Source organism: Phyllostomus discolor, chromosome 3 (genome assembly GCF_004126475.2).
Source record: "Phyllostomus discolor isolate MPI-MPIP mPhyDis1 chromosome 3, mPhyDis1.pri.v3, whole genome shotgun sequence".
Lineage (NCBI taxonomy): Eukaryota > Metazoa > Chordata > Mammalia > Chiroptera > Phyllostomidae > Phyllostomus > Phyllostomus discolor.
In genome coordinates, this window is record NC_040905.2 from 115,510,407 (window position 1) to 115,534,635 (window position 24,229).

The window sequence follows — 24,229 nt, forward strand, 5'->3', positions numbered from 1 at the left end:
TCTTTTTTCCCCCCTCCTCTCTGATCTCTTCTTTCCTCTCCATCTCTCTCCACCGTCCCTTCCCCTCCCCCTCCAACTCCCCCTCCCTGTCTTCTGCTTCTCACAGTGCAGGGAGCACTCCCACTGCTGGCCTCTGTCCCCTGGGCTGGGAACTGGAGTCCAGGGGTCAGAACCTTTGCCCAAAGCCCCTCTGCATCTAAATATTTACTGCCATTGTCCACATACAAAAATTAATACCCTGATTTTGCCGGGCAAGTCCAACTGCCCACTTTGCCTTTGGACAGTGAGGCTGGCGCTGCTCCGCTCTGGCTGGCCACAGTGTCAGTGCCCACAATGCCCGCACAGAGGCCGCTGGTTGCGCATACAAAGCACCCAGCCAGCCATTATCATTCTGGAGCTGAAATCCACCCCAGCGTGCATCTCATCGGTCATTCAGCAGCCCGTAATGACTTGTCAGTTCCTTGCCCTGCCATTTTCTGTCTAATTAATTCTTTTATTGTGCACCGGATAAAGAAAGACAAAGGCCTCCCGGCAATAATGATTCATTAAAATGCAGCGCCTTCCCTAGAGTTGCTGGCCCTGTACCAGCCTGGCTGCTCTGCCCTGCCAGGCCTCGCACCCCTTAACCCTTTGCGGGGTTCTGGCTTGGGGTGCCAGCCTGCCTCAGCCTCTGGGGAGCAGATGAGTGGGGCTCCTGCAGCTGCTGGTGTTCAGGGAAGAGGCTGCCCTGAGCTGGTTAGGGAGCCTCATGGAAAGGCCTCGTGAAGTGTCTCCCGTGGCAGCCAGAGCTGGAGGAGCTCAGGGTCTGGCCCAGCCCTCTGGGGAACACAGGAGCCAGAGAGAGCTGGGAGGTACGGAGAGGGCTTCTGCCATGCACACACAGGACCCCACAGGGGACAGCCTACCCGGGCAGGGGAGGTGACCTGAGCCCCTCCACCGGCCATTCCAGGGCCCAGCTGAGGGGGCCACGCAACAAGTCCCTGCAAGGCTGGGAGAGACAAGGTGAGAGGAGAGAAATTCCCAGGAGTCCAGGGACGAGTCTGCCAGCAGGATGCAGCTGGAAGGCGCCTGTCTCATGTGTCTATGTGTTGGCCTCGGCCACGCCTGGTTAATCCTCAGGGAAACTGAGGTACAGAGAGATATACTGACAAATGGCGGAGCCTCCAACCACTGGCTCAGTCAGCCTTCCTGTGGGGAAGACTGGAGGCCGCCTCGCTGCAGGAGGATCCAGCCCCAGAGGCAGAGATGGGAGAAGCGGCGTTGAGCGCCCCCAACCTTTATTCAAATGCACCTTCTCTGCTGGTTTCACTTTTACTTAAGTTTCTTACTAGCAAACCCTCCCTCTTTTGCAAATGCACAGAAAGAAGCATCATGTGACTGGAAGTAGTAGTGATACCACCAATAGCCACTCTCCAGTTCAGTGCAAAGTGCTCCATCGCAGCAGGTCCCAATCTCACTGAGTCCCCCCAGCACCAGGGTGGGGGACATTCCCATCTTACAGGCAGGAAAACCAAGCTCCCAGAGGAAAGCCAGGTTCCCCAAAGACAGCTGGATGAAACGAAAGACACAACACCCCTGAGCGCCAGGCCTTGGCCCCTCTCAGCTCCCGGATGGCCCTCACGTGAGGGTGGGCCCACGCCCCAGGGCATCTCTCCCTTTTGCCCCTTCCCTCCCTGACTTTCCTCCTCTGCAGACTCCTGCAGCCCCGACAGCCCCGACCTGGGAAGATGTCACCTGCAGACCCGCTCCCTCCAGGCTACAGGAGAACCCAAGTGGGCAAGCTTCTGCTGGGGTGAGACAGGAAGGAGGAGGCACTAGGACACAAAACTTCCGCCCAAAACGCAGACAGGGAGATGAAGTTCCTCCCTTTCCCCAACAACGTGGAATGTGGGGGTTCCAGGAGTGACAGGGACCAGGCGAGTCCCTGTGGCTCCCAAGCACATCCTGGTCAGGGGTTATAGGTGGTCAGGAGGCACAGCCCCTCACCTGATTGTGCAGCTCCACCGTCACATCCCCAGGATGGGTCAGGGCCACAGAGCAGGCTTCAGGTAGCAGGGCCCCAGGTCTGAGGCTGTGCTTATGGGCACCCTGCATCTACGGTCTCCTTCCCTTGGAATGATTCCTTGGCCCAAGTACTTGGTGGGGGCAGCCCCCTCTCCCTGTCTTGGGATCCACCATGTCCTCTAGTGGGAGGGGGGATGCAGCAATGCCGATTCCGTGGCTCTGAGCCTGGGTGCAGGTCGATGCAGGTTTTCTGTGAGCCTGGTGGAAGAGTGCAAGGAGGCTGTCTACACAGGTGGCGAGGGCTTGTCTAGTGTTTGGTGGCCATCATGTTCCCACTGGGAAACATCCCCCAGCCCCAATGGGCAGCAGCCCCTGTAGACTTACTTGGTCAGCCAGAGAGGGCCCACGAAGATCCCCTAGGCCAGACACTGGGGAGAAAACACTGGGGTCCAGACACCAGGTCAGGACCCCAAGGCTGTGACACCCACCCTGGGCTCCTAAATGTGGCCTGAAGTCAAAGGAAGCTGAGTGTACCCCAAATCTGACTCCTGGGTCAGGCCTGGTGAGTGGGGGCCACAGGCCTCTCCCAGGCAGCTGCTTGGAGGCCATAGGCCCTCCCCGAAGCTGACAGACACACTGGCCATGAACTCACATCTAAACAGAAAATCCAGTCCTGAAAGTCGATATGGTCCCAGGAAGGGCTATTGTGCCTGGGGCCAGACGGGGCTTTTCTCCTCTCTCAGAGCCGGCTGCATCATAAGCGCCATTTCCCCTTTCTCTTTGAACAGGGCATTCTCTTCAGCTGAGATCAGAGGCAACGTGCTCTTTTCTGGATAAGGAAATAAAAAATGAGGAACTTTCCCGCTAGCCCATCCCCAGGATAGGCTGCTCTTGGTGAGAACAGGGTTCTGCACAACCTTGGACAAACACCACCTTGGACTTCGGGCAAGGCAGGGCCAAAGCTAGCCTCGTGAATAATGTCATCAGCCAGGAGCTCCTGAAAAACCCTCACCAGCTGGAGGACGGTCCTCAGGACCTGTCATACAGGTCCTAACCCCCAGGGCATCCACTTAGGTTACCTCCCCAGAGCATCACTAAGGGACATGGGGACCCCACGACACCAAGGCCCTTCAGCGCCCGACGTTGCTTAGCGGAGAGGCCAGCAACAGGGCCTCCGGGGAGAAGAGGGGCCCTGGAACAGGCAGGGGAAAATGCAGAGCCTCTCCTCTCCGTGCCCTCAGCCCAGGCAGGGGCATAATTTCTCCAAGGTAGTGCTAACTGTCCTTCCTCTCCCCGAAGCTTCATGAGCTCAGAGGTGGGAAACCCACTGGGACCCAACGCCATGAAGCTTTTCCACCAGGGCAGGTTGGTGGGAAGGAGAGCCAGGCCCCCAGGAGTTAACACGCAGAAGCCCCGCCAAGTCCAAACAAAACTGCAGAACGCCCGGCCCTCGGGAGCCTGGCAAGGCCCGAGCAAACCTGCAGCAGCCAAGAGGCTGCCTCGTTCACCCCATCAGTGAGCCGGGTGCCGGGATTCCAGCATTTGGGGTGTCAATAGGAGAGCTCTGAGGGCCATATGGACCTGGGCAGCCCTTGGCTGGACACAGGATGGGCTGGGCCAGTTCCATGCAGGCGGAGGGCTGTGAAAGTCAGGGAGTCCACGAGCTTGGCTTTCCGTAGCCCCCTCCCACATGCCACTTTGCCCCAGAGGTGTGGCACACCCTGGGCCACGCCAGCACTCAAAAACCCGATCAGCTCTTCCCAAACACTACTCTCAGCAGTCCTTAGACATGGCCCCCCAGCATGGGGCAAGGGACATGCCCTGGACCGCAGCCACGCAGGTGTCTGGGCAGGCGAGAGGATGGGGTGATCATCCCCCTACCTGGGCCACCCCAATAAAATCACAGAGGCAGCTGCCTCGTGTATCTGGGTTCTCACGAGAAGCATAAACTCCCTCTTACCCCCAGCCCCGAGAGGCCCCTGAGCCAGCCGCGTGTGCCGGGGAGGCCCCACCAGGGGGTTAGGCTGCCCCTTGCTCGCTGTCACTCCCCACAACCGTTTCTCCCTAGAAACACTTTCCGCCAACCAGACAGCCCTGCCCGGCTCCCGCAGCGCAGCTTTTATCCCGCTCCCGGCCTGGCCCTGCGCCAGCGCCCGAGAAATGCCGTCAGCCACCCAGAAACCCGCTCTGGGATTCGCCTGGGAGGAAACCACAGCCCCTGAATCTGGCCCATCTGGACCTGTTTTGCGTGCTGAAGGGCCCCCCAGGAAGGAAGACCCATCGCCGGCTTCCTTTCTGAGATCTGTCGTATTCGGATTCAGACACAGTGCCTAGGAGGGAGGGTGGTCTGGCCACCCCCACCCCCAGCATGGAGATGGGTCTCCACCTTCAGTGGGGGTCTGGGTGGGCCCGGGGGCTCTGAGGCTGGAGAGATCCACCTTGCCTTGGCCGAGCCCCGTCCAAGCAGGACCCCAGGGCCTCGGAGCCCAACCACCCCCCGACTGAGGGAAGGCAACAAACACGATGCAGCCCACATAGGTAGAAAGCATTTTTTTTAATTTTATCAAATTGATCTGTACAAAAGTTAGCATTGCTTGGTCAGAAAGTAGCGAAACACAGCAGGTAAGTGAGAACAAAAGTCCAAACTCAACACCAAAAAATAGGATTGCATAAAAATGAGTTTGTTGTCGTTCCCTGTCCCCCCACCCCCAGAAAGAGATATGCAAAAAAGACTTTTCTAGAAAAAGGTAGGTAGAGTAGAAAAAGTAAAAAGAAGCAACTTCTCCAATGTATTTAAATTTACAAAGTTTAAAGGCACAAGTTTCCATGAAATTGGCAGTTACCGTAGCTCAGCATACAGCGGAAGCAGTACAGGTAAGTCAGATATTATTTGTCTAAAACAAAGAATCTAAAAACACTTAGTGAATAAGGTTTTAGTTTCACAGCTTGGAGGTGGCGCCTGGTTCCTAAGAGCCAAGATTAATGTGTTTCTGAAGCCACCACATCCCAGGAAATTCCCGTCTCTACCACTTAGCACAGTTGTGGGCAGCAATGAAACTGAACAACGTCCCTGCCTTCTACACCTCAAGTTAATGCCTGGTGCCAGGAGCACCCCGACCTGATCTAAGACACGCTACAAGGCGAACTCCTTCTCCCTCAGAGTCCCAGCTGCCTCCTGGAAGCCTGGAGCTCAGCCCCTCCCTGATGCCTCCCAGCAGCCGGGCCCCAGAAGGCCCAGAACGAGGGTCCCAACCCCACCTGCCTCCTGGCCCAAGTCCTCAGCTCCCCGGTGTCCGTTTTATCTTAAATTCTACTCTCTGCACAAATTACTTCATTAATTAAAGATAAAATAACACAGGACATAAATACATTTTTTAACAGCTTTCAAAACAAATCCAACACATTTAAGCTTCAAAAATAAAAATAAAAAAAATAAAAGAGAGAAGTGTTAATCACTACAGGGAACACCTCAGAGCTAACGAGCTGATCCCAAGAGATGCTCCTGCAGACCCATCCTCGCTGAGGCGCTCCTGCGGATTCGTGCCTGCCCGGCTGCTCCTCCAGACCCGTCCTGCCAAGGCAGTGGGTGTGTCCTCCCGCTGCAGGGGTGTCTCCACTGGTCCTGGGAGTTCTCGGCACTGGGGCTGGCTGGGACCGCGGAATGCAGGAGGCCTGGAGACACAGTGCCTCTTCCCTCCTTTTGTCCTTTGTATTGCGGCTCCGTTTTGCTTCCACTGTGCTGCAAAACCGAGGCGCTGGTGTCTGCGCAGAGAACGGACCCAATGGCCATCCTTCGTTTTAAAGTTGCCAGTCACCACAAAGAGAGAGAGGAGGAGGAAAAGAGGGCTTTGTCCACTGATGCAGGTTTGGAGATCTGGAAGCAAAGGGGATTGGTCAGTTTCCTGCACACATCAGCAGGCACTTGATGGAGCCGGCACACGCTGCTGCCTCCTCTGACCTTGCTAGCCAACACCTCCAGGGAGACCTCAGAGGCTGTCTTTGCCGATAAAGGTTTTCCTCCGCCCACGCCGGCCCTCTCCACTTGACCACGGTGCCCTCAGGGTCTGGTCAGGGTGGTGTACACCGGCTGGTCCCAGTTACTGGGGGGGCTGTGGGCAGGCGGCACAGAGAGGCTGCTGAGCAGGGGCGAGGTATAGGGCCGGCGGGATGAGTGGAAGTAGGGATACTGGTAAAGGCTGGATGGGTAGCCCGCATAAGGGTTGTAGTAGTTGGGGGCCTGCAGGTCAGTGTAGTCGCACTGGGAGCTGGTGAAGGAGCTGGGGGCTGCAGCAGAGGCGGCCGTGGTGACGTTGGCCTGGGCGCTGTAGGAGCTGTAGTCGGCACGACCTGGAGAACTGTGTGACTGGTCGCCATAGTGGCCAGGGCTCAGCTGCTCGGTCTTGATGTGTGGCCTAGGGGGACCTGCTTCAGTGGGTGACGTGGAGGCTGATGGGGCTCCCTTGTGGGCCCACACAGGGGATGCCCCAATGCCTGCTGACCCCGAGTGTGAGTAGGAGGCCCCCGCATAGGAGCCAGAGGTGGAAGGCTGGCCAGGCTCTGTGGGCAGGGCCGAGTGGCCATTGAGGGGCAGGTACTGGTCAAACTCGTGAACATCAAAGGTGTCCATGTTGCCGATGACCTCGCTGCTCAGCTCTGAGATGTCCACGTTGCTGAAGTCGATGTTCTGGCGCCCGCTGTCCACCAGGCGGCGGCCTTCCAGCTTTAGCTCTTGCTTGCCCCCTTGGTGCAGGTCGGTCTTGGGGGTGGTGGGTGGGGTGGGTGGCCCATGGGTTTGCCCTAGGGTCAGAGCACATTTCAGGGATAAATACCCTTTCTGTGGGGGTTGGAGGTGGGGCTGGCAGGGCCGGCGGGCTGGAGACATGCACACAGGAGGAAAACCAGCCCACTAACAGCCAGGTAGGAATCAACAGCTTTTTGTTCTTGTACATTTCCCAGAAATTCCAGCAAAGCCAGACCCAGACCTCACTCCTTGGCCGAGAAAATTCCATTAAGCACTGTTCTATGTGAAGACCCAGAGCCAAGGAGGCCCCAGAGTGAAACCCACAGTGGAGAAGGAAGAGATAGCCACGTTTAGGAAGCTCTCCAGGAACGCCCAGCCCTGTGCACAGGACAGCACCACAATCCACACAAACCCTGTTTGTGACTGTAGCCACCTTAACCGAGACTGCTTGGGGACCAAGACTGCACCCCAGTCAGTTGGATCCAGAAGCTGGGCAGCTGACCACCATGCCAGCAGTAGGAGTGAGTCCTGGGTCAAAACCAGCAAAAAATCCCAGGGAGGCAGAGATGCCTTTGGGTAGGACAGAAAACCCCACATCACAGAGTGCCAACCAGGCAAAGCTGTGAGACACTCAAGCTCAGAAGGGCTAACCCAGGTACTCTCCCAACCCGGAGCATGCGTCAGCAGTGGCACTACTCGGGGCTTTGGGAGCTTTGGGAGGATACCCAGGGAAGGCTTGGTTCTCTTATACGTGCCTGCCCTGGGAGTGAGCTCCTGTTCCCTCCCTCACTGTTCATCTCTGCCATGGCCAGAACCCCAGCTTCTCCCACTGAGGATTCTCAGACACTGGGGACCCCAGAAGCCAACCTGTGTGGTCGCTGTGGTGATGTGCATCGCCAAGGCCTGCGTCAGTCTTGTATACAGCACCACTGGGGTGGTGGCCCAGCTCGGCGCCTGAGTCCGAGTCGCTTTGGCCTGTCTTCACACTCTTCCTCCGGCGTGGCTGGTACTTGTAATCTGGGTGGTCCTTCTTGTGCTGAACCCGCAGCCGCTCTGCCTCCTCAACGAAGGGGCGCTTCTCACTCTCACTCAGCAAGCTGCCGAGCCAAGAGCACAATCGGACAGCAAGGGTGTCAGGGCCAGCACCAATGTCCATGCTGCCCAGAAGCTGGACCGTGCCCCAGGGGAGGTGCAAGAAGGGGACCGGGATGATCCCAGCCAGAAAAGCCCAAGTGTACCCGCTCCTCAGTAGGCAGTACTCCCCCTCTTTGAGCCACGGTGCCCAGTTGGTGAGGTCTGGGTGCTTGTTAGAGTCAAAGAAGAAGCAGTAACAAGACCTGTATCTCTCATCTCCTTTTTCCTCCTCTGACTTCCCCGGCCCAGCCTGCATTTGTCCCCTTCCTTATTAAGGGCTTTCTAAGGTGGGTGGGTGGGTGTGGGGAGAGCCAGACCCAGCTGAGAATACACACACCATGGACAAAAAGTGAGCTTTCTGGGAACCAAGGTGGGACTCCTCTGACAACTGGGTTTCCCAGACCTCCAGAAACACTGGCAAAACCCAGTGGTTTCTCAGTGAGGCCCAGAACATGCACTGGCCCCTCAGACTCTTCCAGAAGTTCACTTCTAAGTGCCTGTGGGACAGGGCATTGGGGCACAGAGGCACAAGTCCACGGCACCCCAAACGGACAGAAGCAGTAGCACGGAAGACAAATGTGCAAGCTTCAAGAGCCCACTTGTGAAGTGAGAATCGGGGAACGGTGTACCAGTGCCCTAAACCCAAAGCTGTCCACTTTAAACCCAGATAGAGTGTTCAGTGGGGTGAGCCGAAACCTTCTCAGTGCTGCTGTCCAACTTTCGGCAAAACCCACCAGCTTCACTATGCCAAACTGTGCAGCTGCATGGGGAAGTTGCCAGCGGAGCAGACCCTCCCTCTGCCCTTTCCAAAGAGCACCACCTCCAGACAGCAGCATGCTGCCCACTGCTGTGTCCTGCTCCCAGACAAGAGGCAACACTTCCTAGGGGATGAATAGGCTTCCAGGCACTGAGGCCACTTACAGCTGGGGCCCCCAACTGCCAGCCACCACCTTCTGCGGGCTGTTCCCGTTCCAGGTTCCAGGAATGTGGTAAGGGTGGCACACTCTTCCTGCTGCCCTCTGTGGGTCCACACCCGGAGGGCCAGCGCGCCTGGTCCCTGCTGGCCAAAGGGTGTTTTTCCACTAGGACTCGCCCTGGGAACAGCCACTGGGAGCAGGGCCGAGACCGGGCATAGCGCCACCTCCCCAAGCCCCCAAGCACCCCAGGACTCACGCGCAGCGCCCGCCCCCCGACTGGGGACACTCACCGCCACAGCTTGCCCAGCGTCTTACTGAGCTCGGCGTTGTGCAGGTGTGGGTACTGGTCCGCCAGCTTACGGCGTGCGGCCTGCGCCCACACCATGAAGGCATTCATGGGCCGCTTCACGTGAGGCTTGGCCTTGAGCGCGCCGCCGCCGCCACCGCGCACCGGCATGGGTACCAGGCTCCAGTCGTAGCCCTTCAGCACCTGCGACACGGCGTCGCGAATGCAGGCTGGGAAACGTTCGTCTGCCGCCTCGGCCGAGTCGCTCCGACCACTGCTCCCCGAGCCTGCCGCGCGGCCCAGGCCCTCAGAACCCGAAGGCGACGGTGGCGAGTCCGAGTCCGAGTCCTCCACGTGCGACATGGAGCTGGCCGTGCCAGACGGGCTGCAGGGAGGCTGGGTGCGGGTCTCGGTCATGTCCAGCATCTGGGCCGCACGCGAAGGGGCGTGCACCGGAGATGCGCACCAGGACGGATGCTGGGCTGCGCTGTGGCCCCTCTGGAACCCAAGGTCACCGTGCTGTGGCCTGACCTGCGTCGCTGCCGCCGCCGTCCCCAATCTTCCTGCTGTCGCTTCTACCGCCGAAGCTCAGTCCCGCGGAGGGACCCGCAACAAGTTTCTTTAAGCGGCAATAGCGAGGCCCCGCCCCTCTCTAGGTTCCTCATTGGCCCGCCTGCGCGGCCCGCTGCCCCCGAAGGCGGAGTTTCGTCGCCCCCGCCCCTCCCCCCACCTTAAAGAAAGCTCCGGGATTCCCGCTGCGACCCCGGGCGCCCCGCCCGGCGCTGAACCACGTGGGGTCCGGTGCGCCAGCCAGCCAAGAACTAGATCCCTAACGGCGCACCCGCCCGCCGAATCGTCCCCCAGTGCCGCGGGCCTCCCTTCCAGGAGGGACGAGAAGGAAAAGGAGGTCAGAGATGGGGACAGTGGGGTGCTCTGCATGCCCCCGGGCTCTCCGCCCTGCTCCTTCAGCGGGCGAGTGGTGGCCCCTGTGCACCCTGCCCCTGTCCAGTCGCCCAGCCTCGGTAGCCAACTCCGCGAGTAGACAGGTCCTCAAAGGCCTCTCCCACCAGCCTGTCTTGAGCCTTGACGTCTTGCCCGCAGCCCAGAGGCGCCGGGGTCAACTACTGCCAGCTTTCTGCCCAGGGGAGGGTCGGCTCGGCGTACTCTCCTCAAAGCCGAAGCTCACCACCCGCAGAGCCGGCGAAACTTGCCAGAGCGTCCGGCGCGCCCCGAGTCTGCGTGCCGCGCACGTTCGAGTAACACAAGGAGCCTCGACTCGGGCTCGGAGCGGGGTGATCCCAGGTGCCTCGCCCCAACCGGGTATTGAAAAGACTGGCGGGGACGCGGCCCTAGAAGCCGGGGCAGCCGTGCGGGGTGAGAGCGTTGGGAGAGACTTGGGCTGACCCTAGCTGTTGAGTCCCTGGGGCCTCCCGGCGGATGGCGTGGCCGGACGCGGGGGCCCAGAGCCTTCCGGGCGTGACCCGGGGGGGTGGGGACCGGGATGCAGTCCGGCGGGGCGGTCCTGGGTGGTCCCGCGGAGGTGGAGGCCGCTTGGGGCTCCTGGAGTGGGGAAGGTGGGCGCGCCCGCAGAGGAGAGGAGGTGGGCGGGGTGTGCAGTTTTCGGGGTGGGGGGCGGTGGGGTCGGGGAAGGGACATTTCCCCGGAGGCAAGCGCCGGGCCACGCCTCCGAGACCGCCCCCGCGACTTGGCCTTGGGCCGCGCGGTTCCGGAGGGCAGCACGGATTCTTTCTCCAAACCCGCTGGAAGGCCACCGGCTGCGTAGAGCCTCGCGGTGCAACACACCTTTCCCCAACGGCTGACTTGGTTATGGGTGTCTCCGAACTTGGGGCCAACGAGCCCCGGGTGACCCTACCTAAGCAAGGGCGCTGGGCCCCTCAGCTACGCACCCCCCCCCCCCCCCCCCCCCCCCCCCCCCCCCGTCAGTCACGGAAGCCTGAGTAGCATTGGAACAGGAATGATGCCCTTTCTCTGGCAACAGGAGGGGCTGGTCTGTCACCAGAAAACTCCAAATTGAAAGTCGGCGGGGGGTGTGGAATTCTGCCCTTTACCAACCCAGGGAGGTCAATGCACCGCCGATGTGCAGAAGGAGCCTCCTACCCCCAGCCGGGCACAGGACACCGCTTGCTCCACGGGTCCACTACCGCCCAGGGCTGTGAATTCCTTAGAAACGGAGATGCGGAGATGCAGTACTTAGAACTTAGAGCCTGTGAGTCCTGATGGTCCAGACTGTCCAGCTAGGGAGGAGGCCTTAGCCTCCCTGGGCCTGCCCTGGTCCCAACGGGCAGGCTTGCTTTTCCTCACATCTGGACTGTGCCGGCCCAGGTCTCGGGCCACCTGCGGGTGACTGGAAGGCCTCTTGTCTTTGGTCATGGACTAACCCGCTTGCCAGAGGTCAGTGAGCCCCACTTTTCACCTTCAGGAAAGGGGATAGGGGGTGCGCTTGCTCTTTAAAGTGAACAGAGTGCTCCCATCTGGTGGCAGAGGGAGAGCTGGCTTACAAGAGTGGTCTGTTCTCTTGCCTCCCCTCCTGCCACGTGCCTCCTTTTGCTGGGTCACCTGCCAAGGAACACCCTCCCCTGCTGGTCTGTAGTGGCCCTCCTCTGGAGGACCTGCCTTCCACTCCTGGTCCCCTCTCCACAATCTGAGGACACTGAGGGAAGACCCCAGTGGGGGCTTCCCCGGGGGCATCCACCCAACTTGTTGGCCCACAGGACCCATGCAAGTGAAAGCAGGATTTAGGAGTAGGGGGCACAGACGACACACCTGGTCCAAATTGTCCTGCGCATGGGAACAGATCCCACCCCCTTCCTGTACCTAGTGTGTCCTCTGGTACCAGGTTGGTTTTCAAAAAGATCTCTCTTCTCCCAGCAAAGTGATGCGTAGGCTGCATGGGGGGCACCAGGCAGGTAGCCTCTCCCTGCTCCCTACTGACCCATGAGGAGCAGCACACAGCCATGCCAGAGTCCCTAAGACACAGACAGGTGACTTCTGGGACCTTGGAGCAAAGGAGGCCGAGCAGGGGGAGTCCTATGCTAGGTCACAGTAATGTGGCATGTGTGCTCTGAGGCCCTACTGGGCTGCGTTGACCACCCCAGGACTGATGGGGAGCCTCTGTCGTACATGTGGAGGCCACACCCCAACAGTACACATAGCTCCCCACCGGGGCTTGGCCCAAGCCACTGAAAGCAAATGTGCGCGTAAGAGGGCAGCATTCAGGGAGCAGCCCCCGCAGCCCCGGATGGGCCCTTGCCTTGTGCTTCCCAGCCTCATCCTCCATTACCACTGACCATGGTCCATGTCTGCAGCTGCTAGGTGCACCCTGAGCGGACACCAGGACATCCCTCAGAGAAGGAGCTGGCGGCACCTGGTTCACGTGTTCACTGGTATTGATGAAACCCGCTCTGTGCCAGGGCCCTTTCTGGGCAGCACACCACAGAACTGCACTGCACAGTCCCCATTCAGAAGACGCTGGAGTTGAGGAGGTGTCTGACAGCAGATACACCGAGGGGCTGAGACGCTCACCACATGGGGCGGGGATCCAGGAAGGCATCTCTGAGGAGGTGACAATTAAGCTGAGACCTGAAGCTTCCTATCTCTCAGAGAGAGAGGAAAGGGCGCTCCCAGGGTGGGGGATGGAGGTTTGTGCAAAGGCACCGAGGCAGCAGAAAACACAGGGTATCTGAGAACAGCAAGGCTGCGGTGAATTAACACTTGAGGGACAATTCTTTGAACCCCCTCTCAGTGTACCTCCTGGCCTCCCCTTCTCTTAGCATTTCCTTCTGCTCCCACCTGCCCCCATCCACATGACCTTACCTTCACATAGGGGATTTGTGGTTCCAGGGAAATGATCCGATTGGCAAGGTCTGGACTGTCAGCCCTGGGGCATGGGACAGCTGATACACCCGTACCCCTGACAGAGGTCTGAGGGCACCTGCAAAGGAGGTGTTGGTTTTCAGGCACCCACTATGCATGCAAGACCTGAGGCCTGGCCAGTCTTGACTTGGAGGGCTCTAGGAAACATCTTCCAGGCACAGAGACCCCCAAAGCCTTCTAGGGTGGCCAGCTCAGGAAGGCTATCTTCGCTGGGCCTTGGAAAAGCTGAGTGGGAAGGAAGGGGCTGCTCAGGGCTAAATGCCATCAGGGAGGAGGAAACCTTGCTGTCACTCCTCATGTTGCCCTGGCCATCCTCTGCCTGGCCCCGGTCTTGAAGAGTCAGCGGGGCTATGTCCGTAGTTTTTACAGTCTTGAAGAAACTGGTGCTGGGGGCAGGCCACGTGGGGCCACGAATGTGAATGCTGACGTGTATCCTGTGTCTGCAGCTCTGGTCTGGGCCTCTCGACCAGCCTGCCTGAGGAGGTTGCCATCATGTCTTAGAAACCCTGGCTTGGCCTCGGTGATTAATTGGTGCTTTTAATTACTGGCTGGTCTATAGAAATCAACCGTCCAGAGCAGAGATGGGGAGCGGCTCTGAGCAGCGGCTCCATCATGGCAGCCTCGTCTTGCCTCACTGGGTTTCCAGAGAGAGGAGAAGGCCTCACAGTGGTGCCAGGAGTCCCCCTGGCACCACTGCCCCCCCGGTGACAGACTTGGGACTCCGGGCCAATCCTTTCACTGAAACCCCATCCTCAACTCAGTTTGCCTGCTGGTGTGGAAGTTCTGATTTGTGCTCGAAGCTGGCCCTTTGGTTGGGCAGATACCCCTTTGGGAGCTGGCCGTGTCCATTCCTCACGCTTCCATGCCTTCAGAGGACACTGGAACCTCATGCCTGGATTCTTCCCCTCTCTGCCTGCAGCACCTGGGTGTTCAGGGCCAGTGTGTGATGGGCACTGGTCCCATCCATGGGGCATGAGCCCCAGTGTGGGTGCCTGGTGTCAGTGTGCAGACATGGGGACAGCTAGGCCTCAGCTCTGGCCTCCACTCACCCACGGCTAGGACCAGTCCCTGAGCCCTTGCTGTGCCTATCCATCTCTCCCCGGGGTGTGGGTGCTGACCCCACCAGCAACCAATAGGTCTCAGCTTGACATCTCCTTGATGGCAAGCAGACGGTGTTTCTGTAGCCAAAAAACATCCTCAGGCAGGGTCCTGTGGGTCTCAACACTCAGCCCTCCCCATGTAAAGAGAGCACCAGGGCTCGAGGCCAGGCCCTGGCAGCATCTTCTACTAAATAAACCAAGTCTGCTGAGGTGTTAGAGACTCGGGATCAAGCTGTGCCTTCCCCTGGACGTTGCTATCCCGTAAGCTCCATGTGGCACCAGACTCCTGGGTCTCTGGACCTGAGCCCCACCCCAGGCCCTCACTGCCCTGGATCTCAGACTACACCTTCAATCCAGGCCCTAGCTACCCAGCCCCATTTCAGACCCTTACTTCCCAGGACCCCCAGTTTCCAGCCTCATTATAGACCCTCACTCCTCTGGATCGCACTCTCACTCTGGGCCTTCACCTCGGACCCCTGCCATTCCCCATGCCCTGTGCCCCTGGCCCTGTGCACCACGCTCCTCTGTCTCCTGGGCATTGAGCTCTGAAAAGCCACCAGGAAAAGGGCTAGGAGAGGCTTCCTCAGCCCACGTGCAGGAGGACAGCGAGGATGCCCAAGTCAGCTCTAGAAAATCAGTGCTGAACCCAAGTGGATGCTGAGAGCTGTGTTCATCCTTCTAAGCTCAACTTTCAGATTGAATGAGACTTCTGTTCAAGATGTCTAAACTCGAACCTCTCCGAAGCAGATCCCTGTGTCGGGTGTTGACTGGGAAAGGCATGTGGGTGATGAAAATAAACACATCACAGAGGGAAACCCTCTTTCCGAGTGAGGTGCCCTGACCACGTTTGCCAGACAGAAGGTTCCACGACCCATTGGTACCACAGGCAAATTTCAACACAGCTGGCAGAGATTTCTGGTGAAGGAGGGTTTGATTAAGATACCCTCAGGCAGGACAGGGGGCACGCGGAAGGAAGCCGCATGGTTATCCCACAAAGCAAGGCGGTTGCACTGTTGAAGGAGCCGGCATCTGGAAGTCTCAGATGAAAGTGAGACCAAGCTTTGCCTCCCCAGGCTCAGGATCAGGGGCAGAGGTGAAGGAAATTGTCAGGTCCTCTTCGCATTGGTCTGTCAGGGCCAGCCACAGGGACCTGGCCAGCTGGCTAGTGCCCACCCCAGCTCCCTCAGTGGCAAACCCTCATGTCCCCTTCCTCATGGGACCTGACATGTGTAGGCAAGATCCAGCAGTCACCCACCCCCGGGACCTGAGGACTGCAGAATATGGGCCACCTTTGCTGTACAAACTCAGCTGCCCTCAGTCACCTCCGGTGACAGTGTGAGAAGAAATCTGCTCCTTGGTCAGGCAAGAGCAGGAGCACTCACTTTCTAGGCTGAAGCTCTGGCTGGTCACCAGAGGGGGTGGCTGGGACCTCAGGCACCCAGCCTGGGCTGGGGCCTTCTAATGGCTGAGGGTACATAGCCTCGCTTTCAATGGGTGCTTAGTGGGCTTTGCAGAGGTGGTCTGCCTAAACCAACTGAAAGTTCCTGAGCATTCTTTGGAAGTAATGGTACAACCCAAGGGGATTAGGAGCAGGTTTCTGGCTGCTTCAACATCATGTGTGGCCATCCTGACACAGAGAAAGCCCTTCACGCAGCCACTGAGTGGGTCCATGACATGAGACCCTGGAGGGTGTGTTTTCTATTCTGTAGCTTTTCCTGCAAACATTTCTGGAGCTTCTACACCATGCCAGGCCTGTATTGCTGCTGGGCCAGAGGGTGATGACCCACAGGGCCTGCCCTACAGAAGCTAATGCTGGAAAAGCCTAAATAAAGTATAAAACGAGGTGCTACACAGTGGTTTGTCGTTAGGGGCTGCCAACTGCCTTTGGGGTATGGAAACTGCCTATGGGGTAAGAGGAATCATAGACTTCCCCAAGAAGGCATTGGGATTCTGGGAAGGAGGGCGTTCAAGGTCAAGGGACCTGCTATTGTCCTCTGTGGTCCTTTGACTTTGGGCAAGTTAAGGGGTCACTATGGGCAGTAGAGGGGTCTGGAGTGCCTGCCTGGAGGGGCACCATGGGCCTGTGTGGGCTGACGTATGTAGAATGGCAGCTTGCAGCAGCCAACACCTGGTGTTTATTGTGTTTTCCGTGCTCGCGAACTCATTATCATCTCCTGCGGATGGGCCCATCTGGGCATGCCTTCAAGGAGAACATGTAACAGGAAGGCCGCCCACTCTTTCCAGAAATGGATTGTGTGCTTTAATCACCAGGGGAGGGTCATAGGAAGGGAAGACCTGGTGATGGATGGTGTTGGTCACAAGCTCCCCCTCAGCTCCCTTCCCCCACTGTGAGATAAGAGGTTGGGCCAAATGAGGGGTCTTGGACTTCAGTGCCCTGGGGAGCCAGGCAGGGAGGGAATGTGGATGCTGCTCCGGGCGAGGCTGTAAGGAACGGTGGGACCTGTGGATGGCTGGAGAGGGGCCCTAGTCATCCCAATGGCCAGCCAAGGCCACCCACCGGACCTCTGCTGACCACAGATTCATGCCTGAGCCCAGATTGGATGGGTAACACTGCTGGCCGACACAAGGACTTGTGATTTTTGAGACTGTTTGTTACATGGCAGTACTGTGGCGATTAATAACCGATACATCTCTTTGGACAGGATTCAGCCCACAGGCCTCCTGCCAGAGACTCCTGGCCTAGGCAATTCCCAAAACTTCTTCCAGTTCAGAATGTGATTCTAAAAGAAAAAATAAAATTTATAATTACACATTCTTTTCCTCCGCAGAGCTCTACAACCAGAGAATGGGACCACCCTGGGAGCTTTTTGCTTCCTCCTCTGCCTAGCAATCATGGCTCACCAGCTCGCTGGGCCACACAGGGCCATGTCTCCTTCTGGGGCACAGTCACGGGAGTGCTCAGGGGCAGGAGCTGAGGGTGCCGGCAGAAGAGCTGGGTGAGCCAGGCAGAACAGCCGTCTGTGAGTGAGTCACAGTTCCAGAACAACCAGCAAATGGCCCAGCACCTGCTTGCCCACCCTCACCCGCACCTGCCAGCCTTACCAGGGAGTTTTGGCCACTGTACAGCCCTGGTGGGATGGGCCCAAACTGATCACCCCTCCAGAAGAAAGTGACAGATGTTAATGCCAGTGGGTCCTGCCCTCCCCGTCAACATGTCAAGACATGAAAAATTAGGGTAAATGAAGGGTGCACGATTAGATTCGGACCCAAGCTGGGTCCTCAGGGGTGCCAGAGACAGCTGCAAACGCACGTCAGGGACAAATGCCCTGATGCAGCAGGGGCTGCCAGGCCAGGGTGCCTGGGGACAGCTGGACGAGGTGCTGACACAGGGCTCATTCCTCTGTGAAGTCGTCCCTCAGCTGCTGGGAGTGCCGCCAGCCCTCGGGCTTGTGTGTGTCCTGGCTCTGGAGCCGAGCTGGAGGGGCTGCGGATGGGCCCATCAGGGACTTGGGCCCACCTAAGGGCTCAGCTTGTGTGTGGATCTGCACAACACTAGCCCCAAGCTTGGGCTGACAGCTCCTCTCAGGGTGCCCCCCATTTTGTTCACTCCTCCTTTTCTTGGCTCCCTGTCTGGCTTGCCCCGGGTCCTCCTGTAACCAGCCCCAAGCAACTGGACCTCATCTCAGCCCCTCACTTTTTTTCATACAGTATTGTGCTTGAAAACGAAGGTTCAGGAGTGCCCTGCCCCTCAGTCCCCTGCCACTGGTGAGAGGTTGCCTGCTGGAGAGTCCACCGTGCCTGCCTGTGGTGCAGGCACGGAGCTGTAGCTGTCGGCTGGGAGGAAAACACCCTGGAGCCTCTCCAGCGCAAGTTCCGGGCTCCGTGGCTGGCCCGTGATTTGCAGAAAAGGTTTTCTTTGTTTTTAAGTAGAGCGCATTCTTGGAGCAGAAGACACACTCACACCTAAGTATTATTCTAAAACTGTTTGGTGCTCCCTAATAGAGATCAAGAGGTAAATTTGGCAGGAATGATATGATCTATTCTGACAGGAAAAAGCAGTGCCTTATAGGTGATTCTGAAACAACACTGGGGTATATTTTTTATGGGTTTTTTTGGAGGTGAAATTCACATAGCATAAAATTAAGAATTTTTAAGTATACCATTTAGTGGTATTTACTACATTCCCGATATTGTGCAATTATCACCCCCATCTAGTTCTAGAACATTTTCATCACTCCACAAGGAAACCCTGTACCCATTAGCGGTCGCTCCTCACCCCCCTCCCCTGGCCCCCGGGAATCATGGATCTGCTTTGTCTTTGTGAATTTGCTTATTCTGGACATTTCACATAAGTGGAACCAGACAACACACAGTCTTGTGTGCCTGGCTTCTCTCACTTGGCATGACAGTTTTGTGGTTCATCTATGGGGACCCCCCAAAAAAACCAGAATTATCTTCTGGAGGGCAGACCCTCTTGTAGTACAGGCTTCCCCCATTAGGTGAGTGTGCTAGGAACCCATCTGTATCATTGTACCAACTGGCAATGTTGTGAGAGGCTGCATTCAGGTTCAATGAATTTTTTTTGAAGACACCACGCATTTCTCCATTTCATGATGGGTGATTTACAAGTGCACCTGCCCATATTGTGCTGAGTGTTCAGCAGTTCCATGCCTCACTCAGAACAGCCTGACCCCGCCCCCCACACTCTCCCTATTCACTCAATTTTGCCCCAGGTGACTTTTTTTTGTTTGTTTCCTTGAATTAAAAAAGCCCTCCAAGGGAAATGTTTCCCTGATGTGGAAGAGATGAAACAAAAAACAGCAGAAGCACTAAAAGGCATCAAAATCGAACAGTTCAAAAACTGTTTTGAGCAGTGGAAAAAAAAATGTCTCGATGAGTGCATTGCATCAAATGGAGAGTACTTTGAAGGTGACTGAAGATTAAACATGTAAGACTAAGTACACAATTTTTAATAAATATATTCCAGTGTTTTTGCCTCCCCTCGGTATGTTACAGCATGTGTCAGTACTTCACACCTTTTCATGGCTGTGTACTGCAACAGTGAACTTTTGATTACATTCAGGCTGAGTGGGTAAGAACTGAGCTGTTGGCCAGCCCATCCGCTACCCAAGCCCTGTGGGGTCCACTCCCTCAGATGAACTGGACCTCTGAGGTCAGCTCCCAGGAAGGAGGACCCTGGAGAAAACACAAGAACATGAGCTCCCAGCAGACCTCTTTGATGGCCTCTCCCACCCTAGGCAAACCCAAACAGGGAGCCCGGAGCCCAGCAAGCTGGAGGCCAGACAAGGGGCCCTTTCTGTTGTGTACAATGCCCCATTGTGCCCTTCTCTGGGGAGAACAATGCAGCCCCCAGCCAGGGGACGCTGAGGACAAAGGGCCCATTTGTGAGGACCATCCCCACCTGAAAAGCAGCACCCAGGTCACACCTGATGGCAGAGCTGTCCTTCCTCACCTTCTATCTGCTGAGCAGCTCCCGCATCCGGATAGGGACCCAGGTAAGCTTGGGCCGGCTTGGGGTGAGGGTGCTGGATTTTCCCAGTTTTCCCTAAACAGCTGTGCTGGCCCCTACCAAGCACCGTGCCTGAACAACAGGAATGGGGGTTGCTGGGAGTGGGTCCTTATGGAAGGACCTGGGAACAAGGCTTGGGCCAGGGTACGTGTTCCTCTGATTCCCAGGGCTGTGAGCCCTCTGGGTACATGCTTCCCTGCTGGGGGTTTACCAGGATGTGGAAGGTGTTTTCACCGCCCACGGCAACATCTTTTACAGGTCCCACTTCAAAGCTGGGTTCCAAAGGGACAGTTTTCATGGGAAAGAAAAAGTAACTAAAAAAAAAATCACATTGTAAGATGCACGTACATGCTATTACTCCAACAATGGTTGAGGGGGTGGGGCTGAGGAGGGGTTCCAGAAGGAGGGGTTGCTGGTCTGGCCTAGATTTAGGGGACCCTATGTCCAGAGCCAGTCTCTACCCTCATGGAGCTGACACTACAGATGGTGAAGATTCAACTAAACAAGCAAGAAAGACTGATAATCTGATGGCACAAGTATTGATAGTTTATATGTCAAAATACTAGGAATGAGATTTAAAAACAAAAAACCCAGGACAAACATTTGCAATATACACAAAAGGAACAGGATCTTTTGATATGTAGGAAGTTCTGCCAAATGAATGAGAATACCTACCTCAATGATTTGTTTCCAGGTGTCCCACAGTTTACCCAATGAGCCCTGGGGCTCTAATGCTACTTTGTCCCATACACCCCTGCTTTCCTCTGACGAACGCCTATGATTCCACCCTCTTGGAGCCACCTCTCCTGGGCAGTGCCTGGACTGCTGTCCTCAGAATGTAGAATTGCTGGGTCCTCACTGGGGTTCTGCTTAGGTCATTGCTGGAGGTCCAGTCTTGAGGGCCCATAAGAGCTCTGCCTAACAATGGCTTTACTGGCCTAAGCTGGGAGATCTGGCTAAATTTCAAGTCCCACCCTGTCCCTCACCACCTGTGTGACTTCCATCCCAGCATCCTCCCTGGACAGCATAAGTGAGAAGTCAGGGAGGGGACACCTGTGAGGCACCTGGCCACACAACCCATTGCAGGCAATAACAGCCTGACACTCTAGGTTGAAGCTACAGCTCTGGCCTTTCCTCTGTGGGACTGCGACTCCACACACCCCAGAGCCGCACAGGAGGTGAAGTCCCCGCCCGGGTATTCAGCTGCACACAGTGCAACTTCCCTGAAGCTGACCAGGCCCACCCTGGCACTGGACAGACACAAACTTTCCAACAGTCTCCTTCCCACTGCATTTCTATTTCTGGAATGCCTTCCATCCCCTCCCTAGAGCTGAGGGCCCATGAGGGCAGGCGCCTGGGCCAGGAAATGCACCGGCAGCCCTCCTCAACGTTGACTCAGGAACGAGTGAGTGAATAAATGGAGTGGGTAAAACCCCTTCCAAGTGGAGTAATGCTCACGGTCTTCCCAGGTACACCCACTTCCTTGCTGTCACTGTTACAGTGTCCCGCACCGCCTGCGGGGGGCGCGCGCGCGTTCGGGCCTGGCGCGAGCTACCGCGCAGGGGCTTGTCCTCGCAGTTGTGGGCGGAGAAACCAGAAGGAGCGGGCGTGGTCTCGGCCGTGGGCGGGGCATTCTGGCGCGCAACGCTCCTCGCGCATGTACCCTGAAGGCCCGGCAATGGCAGCGCCCGAGGAGCCCCTTAGGAGGCGGAAGGTTGCAGGCACTGGCCGGGAGCCTGGGTCTCCGCTGGGGCAAGGGCGCAGCCCCACGGGCGGCAAGGCTCGCCTCCGCGCGGGCACCTTCTGGCTGACCAGGATCGTGCTCCTGAGGGCCCTCGCTTTCGTTTACTGTGAGTCCGCGGGGCCTGGGCCCTGTCGGTATCGCTCTTCCGCGCGCGCACGCGACCCCCGCCAGTGACCCTGCCCCGCCGCGTCCCCTGGCCGCTCCTCCGGCGGGTAAACAGCCAAGCTCCCAGCCGTACGCGCCTCCTCCACACCACGTGCACGCCTCCGCGTAACCCCCTCTCTTTCGGTCCAGAGGGCTGGTTGAGGTCTGGGGTGAGGTGTGAGGGTCCTCGCAGGTGACTTTGCACTTGGTTCACCTTTGCTCTCTGTCGCCCACCTCGACTCCCCCAGCCCCTCCCGCTGGAACCCCGAGTCAGGGACCCATTGAGCAGGGCGGTGCCGGGACCCCTCGCAGGGGATACCGGGACTGTGGGAGCTGACCGCCCTGAGCAGCACCCCTGTCCGGGAACCTGGAGCAGCCAACCCACAAAAAGAGAGTAGCACCTCTACTCTGTGCGCCTCCGATTCCACGAGTGCATCTTAACTCGCAGACAACCCCTGTGAGATCTGAAGCTTCCTGAGCCTTCATCATCCTGGAGGCCAAGCGGGTCCGAGGTGCTCCCAGGCCTCCTGATGTTCACCGGAGGCTTCTTGGCAGCTTTGAGACAGCAGCAGATGAAACTTGCATATTACCCGCGGGGCTCGGTGACATCCACATCTGATTAGGCTGAGAACTGCCTGAGAATCAGGCAGCTGTACAGGGCCTGCCCAGCCAGCTTGCAGAGCCCCAGAGAAGCCAGTCCGTGCCCAGAACATCAATAACCCCTGCCCTGGCAGCCAGCGCTGAGTCCGCCTCCCCCATCCCACTTCCTACACCCAGAAGGACACAACGTGCTGAGCATGGGAGCAATTGTGAACACACAAGTATGCACTTCATGAGCCTAACCTGCAGTCACGACTAAAACCTAACTCTGAGATTCTCAAATCAAACCTAGAAGTGAGGGGAGACCAGTAGGGATGGGGAACAGTCCCAGGCTGAGGTGTCCTGGGTGAGAGGGCAGTCAGCTTCTAGCAGGGTCCAGAGGGTGCTGGTTCTGGCAGTGATTGTGCGCCTTCATTTCTAAATCTTTCCTCACACGTGGAAGAAAGTGCAGAATTTCAGCCCTTCTCAAAAAGGGCAGCACCCAGGAGGGTGAGGCTGGGTGTCTCCTTCCCTGGGATAACTCAGGCCGTCTCCTAGCACACAGTGGACATCGATTGTCACTGCAAGGCTTTCTGGAGGGACTCCGAGTGCCATGGGATTGTCAATATGTGCTCTCAGCTCAGCCCTTTTTCTCTGTTACATAAAAGAGTTCTCGCAGTGTTGTTTTATCCTCCACAGGATTTAGTAGTCATCCAAACGTTTGAGCTGTCACTTAGCAAAAGATGAAGTCAAGACAGAGTTAATCTGTGAGACTTTAATAGACCTTTAAAAGGGGAGCCTATCACAGTGGAAAAACCCCAGTGGCTTCATGTGCAGAGAGAGTGCACAGCTTTATAAAACCTGGCCCTTGGCTTTCAAATGAGCAGGACGCCTTTGATCTCTGAGGGGATTTTCTGTTCAATTCAAAAGGAAACAGTTTTGAGCCACTGGGTCAAGCAGATATATTCTGTGCTGATCACAATGATTTGCTTTGGCAGATGTACTTTTTTTCTATCTTGGGAGTATATTTGGGGTAAAATCCCTGTTTGTCAGCTGTATAAAGGAACCAGTTTCCCGTCTCTCAGGGACAAGTTGTCTGGCTGAGATGGCTAGGGACAAGTGGGCCGCACTGATCATTCTGCACCGATCTTTTTCTAAAGAGTTCTGTGTCTCACTGGCCTGTAAGCCATTTCAGAGTGTCTGACATACAATCCCAGTGATTATCCATGTGCCATAGGGGCTGTCCACACGGTTCGCTTGATGTTGGATTTGGTAGTTACCCATGGACTACCAATCCCACTATAAGGCTGAATGATGGACCTCTGTCCTACGCTTCCTTCACCCTCTATACATTTATTAGACTTCTCAGTGTTGTTAACATATTGATCTGTTCATCCACTTGTGAGCTCTTTGCAGCTCAGACACTTTTCTTTATACCTCTATCTCTGTCTTTTAGGGGTATGTCCTGGTCTGTAAAATTTGCTTGACTTTGCCCACCGTCTTTATTATTGCTCTGTGTCACCATGGGATACTTTTCCAACCATGTTCCCCTCCTCTTCCAGGCCCCCACGACACCCTCATTCCCTGGGTGTGCACCTGCTGCACACCCACAAGGCCCAGTGGTTCTTTCTCCAATTGTATTTATAATTTCTCAGATCTCATACCTCTTTATTTTTTGGTTATTCTCTCTTTTTGCTGGAGTGTATCCCCAAATAACTTTTCAAGAAAGGATATGGAGAAGGTAAACATTCCCTCTTTCTTTGCATGTGTGGAAATTACCAGTTTGCCTGAGTTTGCGAATCTTTGTCAAAGCAATTTTCCTCAGAACTTTCTCGTGTTGAGGATAAGTCTTCACACAGTCTGACTCCTGCTTTTATACAAGTGACTAAAGAAAAACTCTTCTACTCACATTTTTGACACCAAATGTGTGAGTTTTTTCCTCACACTAAACAGTTCTAACAGAGCCTGCCTGGCATTAACCAGACTGCCCCCACTTCAGACTGTAGTTTGCAAATACAGGTTATCACCTGTTCTTCTGACTGACCAGATATAAATCAGGGTTCCTGCCCTTGCTGCTGTGGCTCAGTGGATTGAACACTGGCATATGATATGAAAGGTCACCAGTTCAATTCCCAGTCAGGGCACATGCCTGGGTTGCTGGCCAGGTTGCCAGCTGAGGGTGTGTGAGAGGCAAC

General features: G+C 56.7%; 2 protein-coding genes and 1 long non-coding RNA gene across 7 annotated transcripts in view; 2 read left to right on the forward strand and 1 right to left on the reverse strand.

Moving 5' to 3' along the window:
* Nucleotides 1–4,539: 4,539 nt before the first annotated feature.
* On the reverse strand, nucleotides 4,540–10,244 carry SOX8 (SRY-box transcription factor 8). Its single transcript, XM_028524568.2, has 3 exons — nucleotides 9,087–10,244; nucleotides 7,613–7,842; nucleotides 4,540–6,801 (listed from the first exon to the last, which is right to left on the reverse strand). Exons 1-3 carry the CDS (start codon nucleotides 9,506–9,508, stop codon nucleotides 6,062–6,064), a joined length of 1,392 nt encoding a protein of 463 aa, XP_028380369.1. The 5' UTR covers nucleotides 9,509–10,244; the 3' UTR covers nucleotides 4,540–6,061.
* LOC118499600 lies at nucleotides 10,243–17,730 on the forward strand. Its single transcript, XR_004902098.1, has 2 exons — nucleotides 10,243–10,402; nucleotides 16,866–17,730. It is a non-coding gene; the product is annotated as an uncharacterized LOC118499600 (long non-coding RNA).
* Nucleotides 17,731–21,199: 3,469 nt separating this feature from the next.
* Nucleotides 21,200–24,229, forward strand: part of LMF1 (lipase maturation factor 1) — a 109,277-nt gene continuing 106,247 nt past the window's right edge. For 2 of the 5 annotated variants that reach the window (XM_036021101.1, XM_036021104.1), the window contains exon 1: nucleotides 21,200–21,417. In XM_036021101.1, coding sequence (XP_035876994.1) covers nucleotides 21,225–21,417 — 193 coding nt within the window. In that variant the 5' untranslated portion in view covers nucleotides 21,200–21,224. The remainder of the gene's footprint in view (nucleotides 21,418–24,229) is intronic. The other 3 variants (XM_028529412.2, XM_036021103.1, XM_036021105.1) reach the window with 2 other exon arrangements.